The 14,164-nt window shown below is 39.9% G+C and overlaps 1 protein-coding gene across 1 annotated transcript; it reads left to right on the top strand.

Annotated features, from left to right (window-relative positions):
* The first annotated feature begins 4,545 nt into the window (after positions 1-4,545).
* LOC125215850 (protein CELLULOSE SYNTHASE INTERACTIVE 1-like) lies at positions 4,546-13,469 on the top strand. The gene is made up of 8 exons (XM_048117414.1): positions 4,546-4,705; positions 5,074-5,205; positions 5,684-5,757; positions 6,179-9,227; positions 9,363-11,904; positions 12,107-12,561; positions 12,813-12,929; positions 13,046-13,469. Exons 2-8 carry the CDS (start codon positions 5,203-5,205, stop codon positions 13,205-13,207), a joined length of 6,402 nt encoding a protein of 2,133 aa, XP_047973371.1. The 5' UTR covers positions 4,546-4,705; positions 5,074-5,202; the 3' UTR covers positions 13,208-13,469.
* Positions 13,470-14,164: the final 695 nt, after the last annotated feature.

The following is a 14,164-nucleotide window of genomic DNA, read 5'->3' as shown; positions in this document are numbered from 1 at the left end:
CGAATAAGCTTTTGGAGTGTTTTCAAAATTTTTCTGCGTTCAAATTGGAGACCAGGGCGAATGAGAGAAATAAACAAGCTATTTTACATGGTCTACGAGGAGTGATTATAATCGATTGGGGTGTTGGGTGATCCATATCTACCATAATTGATATGAACAGTGCGGGCCGAAGGCAAGAAATGCGGGTTGAGTGGGTAATAATATGTGTAACCAAACAATGAGAAATACAAGGATACGAATCCTAATCTTGACAAATCTAGACAACCAAACGACCCCTTATTCTATAAGGGCTCGTCTGGTTGGCCGAATAAAAATTAACACAAACCCATTGATAATGGACTTTCATAAGTAGGCTGATAGAGTTATCCAAGGTTTGGTTCAGCCCAATTATGCTGATTGGGCTTGTGTGTATTGTTTGGTTCACTCATTGTGTGTAGGAAACAAAATATTATGAGACTAAATTACCCTCTCCACCGTGAAGGATGAAATCAGCGGCATGGTCATACTGGTTCAGCTCCACCAGCATCTTCCTCAATCTTCTCACCAGTTTACCCATTTCATTCTCCATGCCACCGCTCGCGTGCTTTCTCTCCATAGTCTTCCCCAGCAGCAACACATAGTCCACCAACGACTGCAGCTTCTTGCTACATTCAATCAACACCAAAACTTAGTTTTCTACTGAGTGCATAGTTAAAAGAGCTATTCATATACTAAGAAACAGAAAAAACATTTCTAAAAGTATAGAAAGGCCAGGGATACATATTTGCCCAGTAAATCCATTTGTACGGGATATAAATTGGCGGTGAGTTGATGATATTACATAAAAGAGCACAAAATCACAACATGCAACCATGGAAACTGACAACTGAATTAAGAGCATGAAAGTAATTATCTCCCAATATTATCATCAAGAATGAGTTGCAGACAAAATTAAACTGAAATAACCAAACAACAACCACTTTCATCAACACAAGCATTCTCAATTCACATCTTCAAATTTAGGAACAACAACAAACAAGCATAAAACATAATTTGCGTGGAATTCTTTGTGGCTGGCTCAAATCAATTATTCATTACTAATTTCCAAACATGTGCAAAATATCAAATTATGCCCAAAGAATAGAATGTAGGAACTATACATGCATGCTGAAATTTATTCAAATCAATCCCAATTTGCAGCAATGAATGCACAAGGCAACCTCTAAACCACACACACTTCGAATATTCAATACATTCCCCAACAGTTTGAGCTTGCAAAACAATGCAACCTCGACGCTGCAGATTATTGGAACTATAGAGACAGGTAGGATTATTCAAATCGGACCTAATTACCACAAATCCAACATGAATGAAACAGTACAACCACACACAATATGAATATACAGAACAACCCCATCAGATTGAGCTTGCAAAAACTGTAAATCGGATTCGCAGATTGTCAAGCTATAGACGCATGGAGTAAATTGTTCAAATCGTCCCTAATTTGCACAAATCCATGATGAAAGCAACATCACAACCACAAACAATGCGAATATTCAAAACATTCCAAAACAGATTGAGCGTGCAAACACTGCAATTCGGACTTGCATAATGTAAAGCTATACACACATGGACAAAATTGTTCAATTTGAACCCAATTTCATACATCAAAAACAAATTCAGATTCACAGCTACCAGATCGAACAAAAAAAATCGATAATTCGACATACCCGGATTGAAGGTAGTGCGAATGCACCGGATTTGATATTCGGCCGACAACGGAATTGGGAAGAGGCCTTCGCCGACCAGTGTAGCTTTGCACTTTCACGCTGACTAAAATTCACCTGCAGCGTTTCACCAAACGCAATACGTCAACGGATTCAGAGGGCAATTTGGTATAATTGCCTTCCTTAGCAGCGTTATCGGCAGAATCAGGAAAACAATACCACTCCCTCACCTGATAGTGTTAGCACACTTCCGCTAATAGTAGTATATGGAAGCTTGAAACCCAGTTGGAGTATTACGGGTCGGCCGATTGGACGGAGGGCTACCAAACAGAAGATTAGCCCTGTTGGAAGAGGTGTTTCACGGCTAATGAGGGTTACCAGACGAGCCCTAATAATAATCTCTTTGTACATCTCTCAAAATTAATACAATTAAAAGTCATTCCATGGGTCACAAAGCTGACAAGCAAAAGGGTAAAGGGAAAGTGAGTAGTGCGACCAAGTCAAACCCAAGTGACCAAGCCAACTTGGATCCCAACGTGAAGGTGGTGACCTATGCGTCGATGATGAAGATGTTGAAGTTTACAGTGAATTATTGAAAGAGGCAAAAACCAAGGAAGAACACCAAATGCAAAATACTTGATTTAGCTGCTTTGCACAAATTTGAGACTTGACGTGTTCTTTCCAAGTTGCAATTCGATTTCATCTATGTATTTCTCATTGTTGTATTTTAAATCTATGTAAAGTTTTTTACCTGTGTTTTCAATTTATGTTAAATAACATGAAAATAATACTAAAAATTAGTAGATAACTTTTAACCGACAATAATCTTAATACTATCCAGAATATAAAAAAAAAGGCAGTTTGATTTGTGTACCAAGCTGTTTCAAATAATTATATTGTGCTATATAGAGAAAATTTAGTGGACTAGGCATACCAAGGTTGGCATGATGATATGGTAAATTACACTGATTTGACCCGAATTGAGGTAAATTATTGATAACCGAACGAGCCCTAATAGGCAAGTATACAATATCTCGAACAAGAATCACAACAAAAGGTTAAGCATCCACAATGCCGGCTAGCCAACCGGCTGGTCCCACGACCTCTCCCCCGGATGCCGAGGAGTTTCCGGCCACTCCATCCTTTGCTCATCGCCCTCGCCCGGTTGGACAAAAGCGGGCGCAACGGGCAGCGAGGGGAGGATCCCCCCTATCGCCTCAGGAGGTCATCTCGGCACCCCCCACGCGAGTACACCTTCTTCTCGCGTCAAAAAATGCGGGAGCAGATGTACAAGGTCTTCCAAGATTGGAGGGCCGCCACTGACCCCAAGGAGAAGATGTTTCTTCACTCGATGCTCGAGAGTATGCGGGTTGATTTGGATGCCGCGAGGGCACAAATGGAGGGTTCCGACGTGGGCTCAGATACCTCGGGTCGCGGCGGCGACGGCAACGGCGACGAGGAGTAGAGAGTGGCGGGGCTCGTGTGTGGAAGCCCTTTTTTAAAAAAAAAAAAAATCATGTATTTTTTTTAATCTTTGTACTTTTTTTTAATGAAATGAATTAATTTTCCCGTATATGTGTCGTAAATTTAATCCCATAATTTAATCGTAATTTTAATTCCGTAAATGTAGTATTTTTTGAATTATTTTTATTCCGTAATTATTTTTATTGCGGCAGCTGGATTTTTAGTGCTGCTGACGTGGCAGAGAGAGAGAGTGGCTGACCTATGGCTGGCCTAAAACCACTGTGGATGCTAATAACAAAACTAGACAAATATGAACATTAAGTGTATACTAATATTTTTCCTATTTCTATATATTAATTAAACATTATTCTGTTTTTTTTCAGTTTTTAAAAATCAATCTAAATCAAATCGATATTCAATTTTTGAAGAAGTCAAAAAGTAATTCGAGATGAAAAAAAAACCAAAAAAATCAAATATTGACTATTTAGTCTATATTACTGTTTGCCTATTTAATATTTCCCCTTAATTTCACCCCTATTCAATTGGATCTACCACGGAAAAATGTACTTCCTCCGTTCTATAGTAATAGAGTCATTTGCCATTTTAGTACGTTCCATATTAATAGAGTCATATTTCTCTTTTAGTAAAAGTTAACACATTTTTCCACACCTACTTTACTCTCTCTTACTTTTCTTTCTCTTCATCTCTCTACCTTTTTTATTTTCCACTTTATTCTCCCTTTACACTTACCTAACAAAATTTTTCTTAATCTCCATGCCGAAAAAAAATACCTCCATTACTATTGAACGGAGGAAATACCTCATTGCCTTAGTGGTAGTTAAGTTCATTTGATTTTCTCTTCCTCAAAAATAGAGAAGTTAAAAGGGATCTGCTTTATTCAGTTCATTTGTCTTAATCAAATCCTTATTGTTTATTCACCCTACTAACTTAATGCAATAATCCTATGCAATAATAATACATGATGTGTACATTTTGGCTGTCATTAGAAAATTAGTAAATTCACAACCATCATTATTAGTTGTATCCTGCTGTATTTAAATAGACATCTTACCCACTTGTATCCTCATGCACCTTTACTTTTCACTTTCACCACCTAAATTTTTTCAATAAACTTGAATAAATTAAATCTAGCCAAGTCAAGTTTTGATTAATGCATGTATTTTCCCTATCAATTTTAATACTAGTATGATTAATTATAGTTTAATTATTATTCATAACTTACCGGAAAAGAACAAAAGCCCACGGTGAAGCCGGAAAAATTAACCGCCGCCGCCGCGATATTTGTCGGTGGTCAATACCCACCTCCTTTTACTGCTCTCTCTCTCACACACACACACTCGTGAAAGCTTTTTATCTTCCTCGCTTGTCAGTTACGAAACGATAATTTGGAATAGAGACAATAGATACAGAAACTGAGAGAAAACTTCTCTCTCTCACTCAATTGCATTAATTCTACACCAACATTGTTGCCGAAGAAGGAAATTGTGATGCACTCTTCCACAATCTAACCAAAGGTTTCCTTTATTCTCATTTCTGCTAGATCTCACTCTCGTTTCACTACCTTCCTCTCTCAGCTCGCATTTTCTAGCTGCATTCAGTTTTATCCTTGATGATTTTCGGCTTCATGAACTTATCGTGCGAGATCACGCTGATCTACTGATTTACAGCAAGATCTGTGATGAGATTTTGAGAAGAGCTTGTTTTCTAGTGTTCAGTTCACTTCAGTGTCAATTGTTGATAATGTGTGCCTCTAGATATGCAGCGATTTTACAATTGAATATCGGATTTGTGCATAATTCAGCTGAAAATTGTCATTGCTAGTGTAAATGTGAAATTCGGATTGGTGTTCTTATTGTGTATTGTGAATGATTTGTGAATTCAGCATAAGCATTTTGCCTGTGTGGTGGGAGTGACAAATCTGAAGTGGAGATCTCGGGATCAGGCTCATAAGAAGCTGGCGGCGACGGCGACGTGGAGGGCTGCTGCCACCAACGGCAGCGCCCACAGTGATATGGTAAGATTTCTACTTCGGTGGTAACTGGATTTTGTGAATTTGTGATTGGTAAGAGTTGCACTATAATCGTTCTTGAATACTATATCTTCTTTGGATCTTATGGATCAGTTATGAATGTAGAGTCTAGTCGTAATGAGCGTTATGTTAATGAATTTTGTTTCTACTAGTGTTTGGTACATTGTCTGGATGCAACTGCAGAGAATATTGGTGTTGAATCACTTGCTTTGTTTAATCAGTCTATAGTATACTTGTGCAGTCATTGTTTGGCTTTGAAGATAGTGTGCTCGGGGAAGATATTAGAATCTAATGTGTTTATCATTAATCTACATTGCAAAGTTCATGAACTGTTTGATGCATCAGTTTGGGGCCTATTTTTAATTTTAAATAGTTAATTAGTTACTCTAATGTTAGATATCGGTTCAGAGCTTCCCTCAAACCTCAACTGAGTATGTACTTTATGTGTTTTTTTCTACTGTAGGAGAGAAGTGGAGAAGCAAAATCTCAGGACTTGGAGCTTTCAACTCCTCTTTCCCTCTACAAAATGAATTCAAGGTTTGTTGAATGGTACCTTTATAGAGCATCTGTAAGAACCTAGCATTGTTCATCAACATTTTTATTGTCTGTCATTTTTAACAAAAGCTGACAACAATCATTTGGTGTTAGTATTTACAGAAGTACTTCAAAACTCTGAGTAGAATTTTGCCTCCTAGATTTTTAGATGTTCTGTAGTCCTCCAAGATCCAACTTTTGTTTTGTTATTTTATGTGTATAAATATTCAGTAATATTCTTTATGCTATTTTCTTTTGGTTTTTTAAACTTTAGTATGGTATTTTAGGCATAAGAGTTGCTCTTCCTTCCAGGTTAAACCACACACATACCGAAATGCATTTGCTTACTTTTCTGTTAGAAATCACTTCATGAGTTTATGTTGAACAAGTTTTGAATGCCATAAAACTGCCTCTTTACTTGCAGGGATAGGAGTAGCATGGAGGACCCGGATGGGACATTATCAAGTGTTGCCCAATGCATTGAGCGCTTGCGGCAGAGTTCTTCATCATCACAAGAAAAGGAGAATTCATTGAAGCAATTACATGAGCTAATTAGTACAAGGGAAAATGCTTTGGATGCTGTTGGATCTCATTCCCAAGCAGTTCCAGTGCTTGTCTCTCTTCTTCGTTCTGGATCGTTGGCAATAAAGATACATGCTGCTACTGTTTTATGTTCTCTTTGCAAAGAGAATGAATTGCGTGTCAAAGTCTTGCTTGGAGGTTGCATTCCACCACTGCTTGGTCTTCTTAAATCAAACTCAGTTGATGGACAAATTGCAGCAGCAAGGGCCATATTTGCGGTTTCACAAGATGGTGCTAAGGATCATGTTGGCTCAAAAATCTTTTCGACAGAAGGAGTTGTCCCTGTCTTATGGGAGCAACTAAAGAAAGGACTTAAGGCTGGAAACATGGTAGATGAATTGCTCACCGGCACTTTGCGAAATCTTTCTGGCAGCACTGAGGGATTTTGGTCTGCTACTATTAAAGCTGGAGGAGTCGATACACTGATCAAATTGCTGACTTCAGGCCCATCAAGTACACAAGGAAATGTATGTTTTCTTATGGCATGTATGATGATGGAGGATCCATCTGTATGTACAAAAATTCTGGCTGCAGAGGCAACTAAACTGCTTCTCAGGCTACTTGGACCTGGGCATGATGCTTCTGTAAGAGCAGAAGCTGCAGGTGCTCTTAAATCTCTTTCTGCTCAGTGCAAAGAAGCAAGGCGGGAGATTGCTAGTGCGAGCGGTATACCTGTCCTAATCAATGCGACAATAGCTCCTTCAAAAGAATTCATGCAGGGTGAGTTTGCGCAAGCTTTGCAAGAGAACGCAATGTGTGCGCTTGCAAACATATCTGGTGGCCTATCGTTTGTCATATCAAGTCTTGGTCAAAGCCTTCAATCATGTAGCTCCCCTGATCAAGTGGCAGACACATTGGGAGCAATAGCGTCTGCATTAATGATATATGACAGCAAAGCAGAAACTGCTAGAGCATCGGATCCCATTGAGGTTGAGGAGACATTGCTACAACAGTTCAAACCTCAGTTACCCTTTCTGGTGCAGGAGCGAACGATAGAATCCCTTGCTAGTTTGTATGCAAATACGGTATTATCAAGCAAGCTAGCAAATTCCGATGCGAAAAGGCTGCTTGTTGGTTTAATTACCATGGCCACCGATGAGGTTCAGGAAGAGTTGATAAGGTCTCTTTTGATTCTTTGCAAAAGTGATGGTAGTTTGTGGCAAGCCCTTCAAGGTCGCGATGGGATTCAGCTTTTGATATCACTTCTTGGTCTCTCATCAGAGCAGCAGCAAGAGTGTGCTGTAGCATTGCTCTGCCTTCTATCTCATGAAAATGATGAAAGCAAATGGGCTATTACAGCTGCTGGTGGCATTCCTCCTCTTGTTCAAATTCTGGAAACAGGGTCTGCAAAAGCCAAAGAAGACGCTGCATTAATACTCGGAAATCTTTGTAATCATAGTGAGGATATACGTGCTTGTGTTGAAAGTGCTTCTGCGGTCCCTGCTCTACTTTGGATACTAAAGAATGGAAGTTCCAATGGCAAGGAGATTGCTGCTAAGACCTTGGGTCACTTGATTCACGAGTCTGATACAGCAACGATCAGCCAACTTTCTGCATTATTAACCAGTGATGTACCTGAATCCAAAGTCTATGTCTTAGATGCCTTGAAAAATTTACTCTGTGTGGTCCCTCTGAGTGATATGATATGTGAGGGTAACGCTGCAAATGATGCTATTGATACGATGATAGATATCTTAAACTCTACAAACGAAGAGACTCGGGCAAAGTCGGCACGGGCATTGGCTGGAATTTTTGAACTGAGGAAGGACTTGCGTGAAACTAGCACTGCTGTTAAGACCCTTTCATCAGTCATGAAGCTATTGAATGTTGAATCTGAAAACATTTTAGTTGGAGCTTGTCACTGCCTTGCCGCAATCTTTCTCTCTATCAATGAGAACCTTGACGTCGCTCTTGTTGCTAAAGATGCTTTCCCTTTGTTAGTGGCACTTGCTAGTTCCTCAATGCTTCCGGTTGCAAATGAAGCAGTCTGCGCTTTGGCAAATCTACTTTTAGACAGTGAAGCATCAGAAAAATCTACCCCTGAAGAAATTATACTGCCTGCTACTAGAGTTTTGCGTGAGGGAACAAATGCTGGCAAAGTCCATGCTGCAGCTGCAATTGCTCGGTTTCTGCGTTCTCATAAGATTGATTCTGCTTTAACTGATTGTTTAAATCGCACTGGAACATTTATGGCTCTAGTTTCTTTCCTTGAAGGGGCTGACAGTAAATCTGTTGCTGCGTCAGAGGCTCTAGATGCACTTGCTCTCCTCTCATGGCCTATTGGAGATATTGGGCACAACCAACCTTCTTGGGCAGTTCTTTCTGACTACCCAAATAGCATTACACCTATAGTTTCGTGTATTGCTGATGCCATACCGCATTTGCAAGATAAAGCTATAGAAATACTCTCTCGGCTCTGCCAGGCTCAGCCCCTAGTTGTTGGGAACAAAGTTGTCAGCATCACCGGGTGCATTTTATGTATTGCAAGAAGGGTTATCAGTTCCTCAAATGCAAGGGTTAAAATTGGTGGAGCTGCACTTATTGTTTGCAGTGCAAAAGTGAATCATCAGAGAGTAGTTGAAGAATTATATACGTCTGATTTGTGTACTTCACTTGTGCGTTCTCTTGTTGGAATGCTAGATTCTTCCGAGTCATCTCAAGTTGGAGATCAGGGAAGCAAAGATATCATAAGTATCTCCAGGATGAATAACAATACAACTGAACACAACTCAGAGAAAATTACTTCCTTCATATATGGTTCGAGTATAGCTATCTGGCTCCTTTCTGTACTTGCTAGTCATAGTGACAAAAATAAGCTGGATATTATGGAGGCTGGAGCAGTTGATATTCTCACAGAAAAAATCTCTCAGTCCTTTTTCCAGTATACTCAGGTGTCATATTACTTCTTTATTGCTTGAAATTCAATACTCAATACTTTTGGTGCCATGAAGCTGCTTTTCATATACTTGCATCTTTACAAAAATCACTTCTATATTCCATACTTATTTTTTCTAAACATTTTGCAGTCTGATTACAAAGAAGATAGCAGTATATGGATATCTGCCCTATTATTAGCTGTCTTATTTCAAAATAGAGATATCATTCGTGCACCTGCAACCATGAACGCAACTAAAGTGCTAGCTAGTCTTTTGAGGTCAGAAGTGGCAGCAAACAGATTTTTTGCTGCCCAAGCTTTGGCTAGTCTGGTCTGTAATGGTAGCAGAGGAACTCTTCTGTCTGTTGCGAATTCAGGGGCAGCTGTAGGACTGATTACCTTGCTTGGTTGCTCTGATGCTGATATACATGACCTTCTGGAATTGTCTGAGGAGTTCACTTTGGTAGGCTATCCCGACCAAGTTGCCCTTGAGAGACTGTTTAGGGTGGATGACATTAGAGTCAGCGCAACGTCTAGAAAAGCAATACCTGCGCTTGTTGATCTGCTGAAACCTATTCCAGAACGACCTGGGGCACCTTTCCTTGCACTGGGACTTCTGATTCAGCTTGCGCGAGATTGTACTTCTAATCAAACTGTCATGGTGGAGTCAGGGGTTCTAGAAGGTTTGACAAAGTATCTTTCTCTAAGCCCGCAAGATGCGGAACAAACTGCTACTGATTTACTTGGAGTTCTGTTTAGTACACCTGAGATAAGGAGACATGAAGCCGCATTGGGCACTGTCACTCAACTTGTCGCAGTTTTGCGTTTAGGTGGAAGAGCAGCAAGATATAGTGCTGCTAAAGCATTGGAAAACTTGTTTGCTGCAGACCATGTAAAGAATGCAGAATCTTCTAGGCAGGCTGTTCAACCTTTGGTTGAAATCCTGAGCACGGGATCTGAGAAGGAGCAGCAAGCTGCTATTGGTGCTTTGGTCCGGCTACTAAGTGAGAATCCATCAAGAGCCCTTGTGGTTGCTGATGTTGAGATAAATGCAGTTGATGTGTTGTGCAGGATTCTTTCATCAAATAGTTCGATAGAATTGAAAGGGGATGCCGCTGAGTTGTGCTCTGTACTGTTTTGCAATACAAGGATAAAATCTACTGAAGCTGCTGCTCGTTGCGTTGAGCCTTTAGTTTCTCTTCTCATTACCGAGTATAGTCCAGCACACCATTCAGTTGTGGGAGCATTGGATAGACTCTTAGATGACGAACACCTGGCAGAACTTGTTGCTGCTCATGGTGCTGTTATCCCTCTTGTAGGTCTTCTGTACGGTCAGAATTATTTGCTCCATGAGGCCATCTCAAGAGCTCTTGTTAAGTTAGGGAAAGATAGGCCTGCATGTAAGATGGAAATGGTGAAAGCAGGAGTGGTCGAGAGTGTGCTTGATATACTTCATGAGGCACCTGATTTCCTCTGTGCTGCATTCGCTGAATTGCTTAGAATACTCACTAATAATGCGACCATTGCCAAAGCTCCATCAACAGCAAAAGTTATTGAGCCTCTGTTCTTGTTACTAACAAGATTAGAGCTTGGACCTGATGGACAACAAAGTGCTCTGCAAGTTCTTGTCAATATTCTAGAGCATCCACAGTGTCGTGCTGATTACACCCTGCCATCTCAGCATGCTATTGAACCTCTTATATCCTTACTCAATTCTCCTGCTTCAGCTGTGCAGCAATCTGTAGCTGAGCTTCTTTCCCACCTACTTTTGGTGGAGCATCTTCAAAGAGATCCTCTAGTACAACGGGTGATTGGTCCGCTGATACGCGTTCTTGGTTCTGGAATTCCTATTCTGCAGCATAGAGCTGTCCGGGCTCTTGTCTGTGTTGCAGCCACATGGCCAAATGAGATTGCAAAGGAGGGTGGCGTGACTGAGCTGTCCAAAGTCCTACTTCAAGCTGATTCTTCACTCCCAAATGCCTTGTGGGAGTCAGCTGCCTCTGTTTTATCCAGTATTATGCAATATAGTTCTGAGTTCTATTTGGAAGTACCTATAGCAGTATTAGTTAGGCTGCTTCATTCAGGCACGCAGAGCACAGTTGTTGGTGCACTGAATGCTCTTCTAGTGTTGGAGAGTGATGACTCTAGCAGTGCTGAAGCAATGGCTGAAAGCGGGGCGATTGAGGCACTTTTGGGAATTCTTAGAAGTCATCAGTGCGAAGAAACAGCTGCCCGACTACTTGAGGTTTTATTGAACAACGTAAAGATCCGGGAATCTAAAGTTACCAAGTCTGCCATTTTGCCACTATCTCAATACCTTATGGATCCTCAAAGCCAAGGTCAGCAGGCGAGGCTACTGACAACTCTTGCTCTTGGTGATCTTTTCCAGAATGAGGTTCTTGCTCGATCAGCAGATGCCATTTCAGCATGCCGAGCACTAGTGAGTCTGCTTGAGGATCAACCTACAGAAGAAATGAAAGTAGTAGCTATATGTACTCTACAGAACCTCGTTATGTACAGCAAAGCAAATAAACGGGCAGTTGCAGAAGCTGGTGGTGTGCAGGTTGTGCTTGATTTGATTGGTTCAAGTGAACCTGAAACATCCCTGCAGGCAGCAATGTTTGTCAAACTTCTTTTCTCTAATAATACCATACAAGAATACGCCTCAAGTGAAACTGTCAGAGCTATAACTGGTAAACTTCTTCATTTCTTAATGAAATGTCGTTTTGCATTACTGCGCACCACGGCACAAAACTAGATGAACTTTTTTTTATCTGATGATGAGAAAAAAGAATTCAATTGTCTCTCTAAAACCTTTCTTGGTTTCACTCTGCTTTTATCACTAGTTTGCTCATATCATTGATGCTTCATGATACGATTTTCATGTTCTTGCAGCTGCAATCGAGAAAGACTTGTGGGCCAATGGAGCGGTAAATGAGGAGTATTTGAAGGCCCTCAATTCACTATTTAGCAATTTCCCCCGTCTCAGAGCTTCCGAACCTGCAACACTAAGCATTCCTCATCTGGTCACCTCTCTCAAGAGTGGAACAGAAGCCACTCAAGAAGCTGCCTTGGATGCACTATTTCTTCTCAGGCAGGCATGGTCAGCGTGTCCAGCTGAAGTTTCTCGAGCCCAATCAATTGCTGCAGCAGACGCCATACCCCTGTTACAGTACCTAATCCAATCAGGACCTCCTCGGTTCCAGGAGAAATCCGAAATTTTGCTGCAGTGTTTGCCTGGAACCCTCACTGTCATAATGAAGCGAGCTAACAATTTAAAGCAATCAGTCGGGAATCCTAGTGCATTTTGCAAGCTAACCCTCGGAAGTTCACCCCCACAACTAACAAAGGTCTGAAATCTTACCTCTTTCTCAACTTGTTGTTTTCAGTACTACCGTGCTGGTTTTTATGTTTTGCCGTCTACGTGTTAATCCTATACAAAAGAAAGTGCTAAATTATGGTAGCTTGTATGAATTTACGTGAGATGTTTATCGTCATTTTGTTCTATAGCTATTACACATAGAAACTTGGATACAATGAACTTCAACGTGCAAATTATATCAGTTTTTGCACTAACAAACTATATTCTTAACGACCACAGATTGTATCCACTGGTCCCAATCCAGAATGGGACGAGAGTTTCACGTGGTCGTTTGAAAGCCCCCCCAAAGGCCAGAAGCTTCGCATTTCATGCAAGAACAAGAGCAAAATGGGGAAGGTAAGCTAGTTGAAAGCAACCAGCTATGAAGCTACTTGGTGTTTTTAAAAATACAGCACACATACACATTGGACTTCACTTTCCTCAGTCTAATACTTTTGATGGTATAACGGCAGAAATCATTCGGAAAGGTGATGATCCAGATAGACCGTGTAGTGATGATGGGTGCAGTTGCCGGAGAGTACACATTGCTGCCTCAAAGCAAAAGCGGACCTTCAAGAAATCTGCACATCGAATTTCTCTGGTCCAACAGTAAGGTGCCCCCTCCTGAGACCTGAGCTTTAACCAACTCCATTTCAAAACAAATTTACAAGCCTATTTACTGATTTCTTTCAATTTTTTTTATTATAAAATATATTGTGTGTAAATATATAGTTATAGCAAATCCTGTGAAGCAGTTTCTGTTGCTTCTTGATGTATTCTTGTGTAATTTGAGAGTTTTTTTGTTGTTGGATTTTTGCTTTGAGTTATGATGGCAAGTCTTTCTCTGTAATTGTTTGTAACCTCATTTGTTGATTAAAGATATTTTGATTTTTGAGAGTTGAATAGTCTTGATTTTGAGATTTCTTTAGAATTGAAGCATCATAAAAAATGGACACTTGTTTTGTCCATTGCAGTTTGCAGAATGGTATTGATTGGGACCAAAAGAGTTCCAAATACTCAATTTTCTTTGTTTTAGGCTTTTTGCCTTCTTTTTTTTCCTTTCTATATTTTGCCTTCTTTCTATTTTCGCGTTTTTCATTCTCTAAATTATTTTATTCATGTAATTATTGAAATCAAACATAAATATAAAAATTACGATACATAGATTGTAGTAGTATAATATAATAGTGAAACAATTTTGTAGTATAATTATAGTAGTGAAATGATTTTGTTAAAATTGAGATTATTGTTGAAGTGAACATTGTCGAATTTTTTTATTTTTATGTGTAAATTAATATGCAAAAAGTACGCACAAGGAAATGAAATCTATGAAAATTATTGTCTCAAAATCTCAAACTCGAATTTTAGAATATATAGCTCGTGCATATCATAATAAATTTATGTACTCGGCATATGGTTCTTATATCTTTGTAACTTTGATTTCTTCAAAAAAAAAAAAAAATCATTAACTTTTCCAAATTTCCTAGATTATTTGTTTTGAAGGTTTAGAGGACGGAACCGGCGCCACCACCGCCGGCTTTTCCTTCTTGGTGTCAGCAGGGGCGACCGGTGGTGCCAGCTTTTTCTTCTTG

Source organism: Salvia hispanica, chromosome 3 (genome assembly GCF_023119035.1).
Source record: "Salvia hispanica cultivar TCC Black 2014 chromosome 3, UniMelb_Shisp_WGS_1.0, whole genome shotgun sequence".
NCBI lineage: Eukaryota > Viridiplantae > Streptophyta > Magnoliopsida > Lamiales > Lamiaceae > Salvia > Salvia hispanica.
The sequence above is the reverse complement of the archived record's forward strand: the minus strand, read 5'-3'. Positions and strand labels throughout refer to the sequence as shown.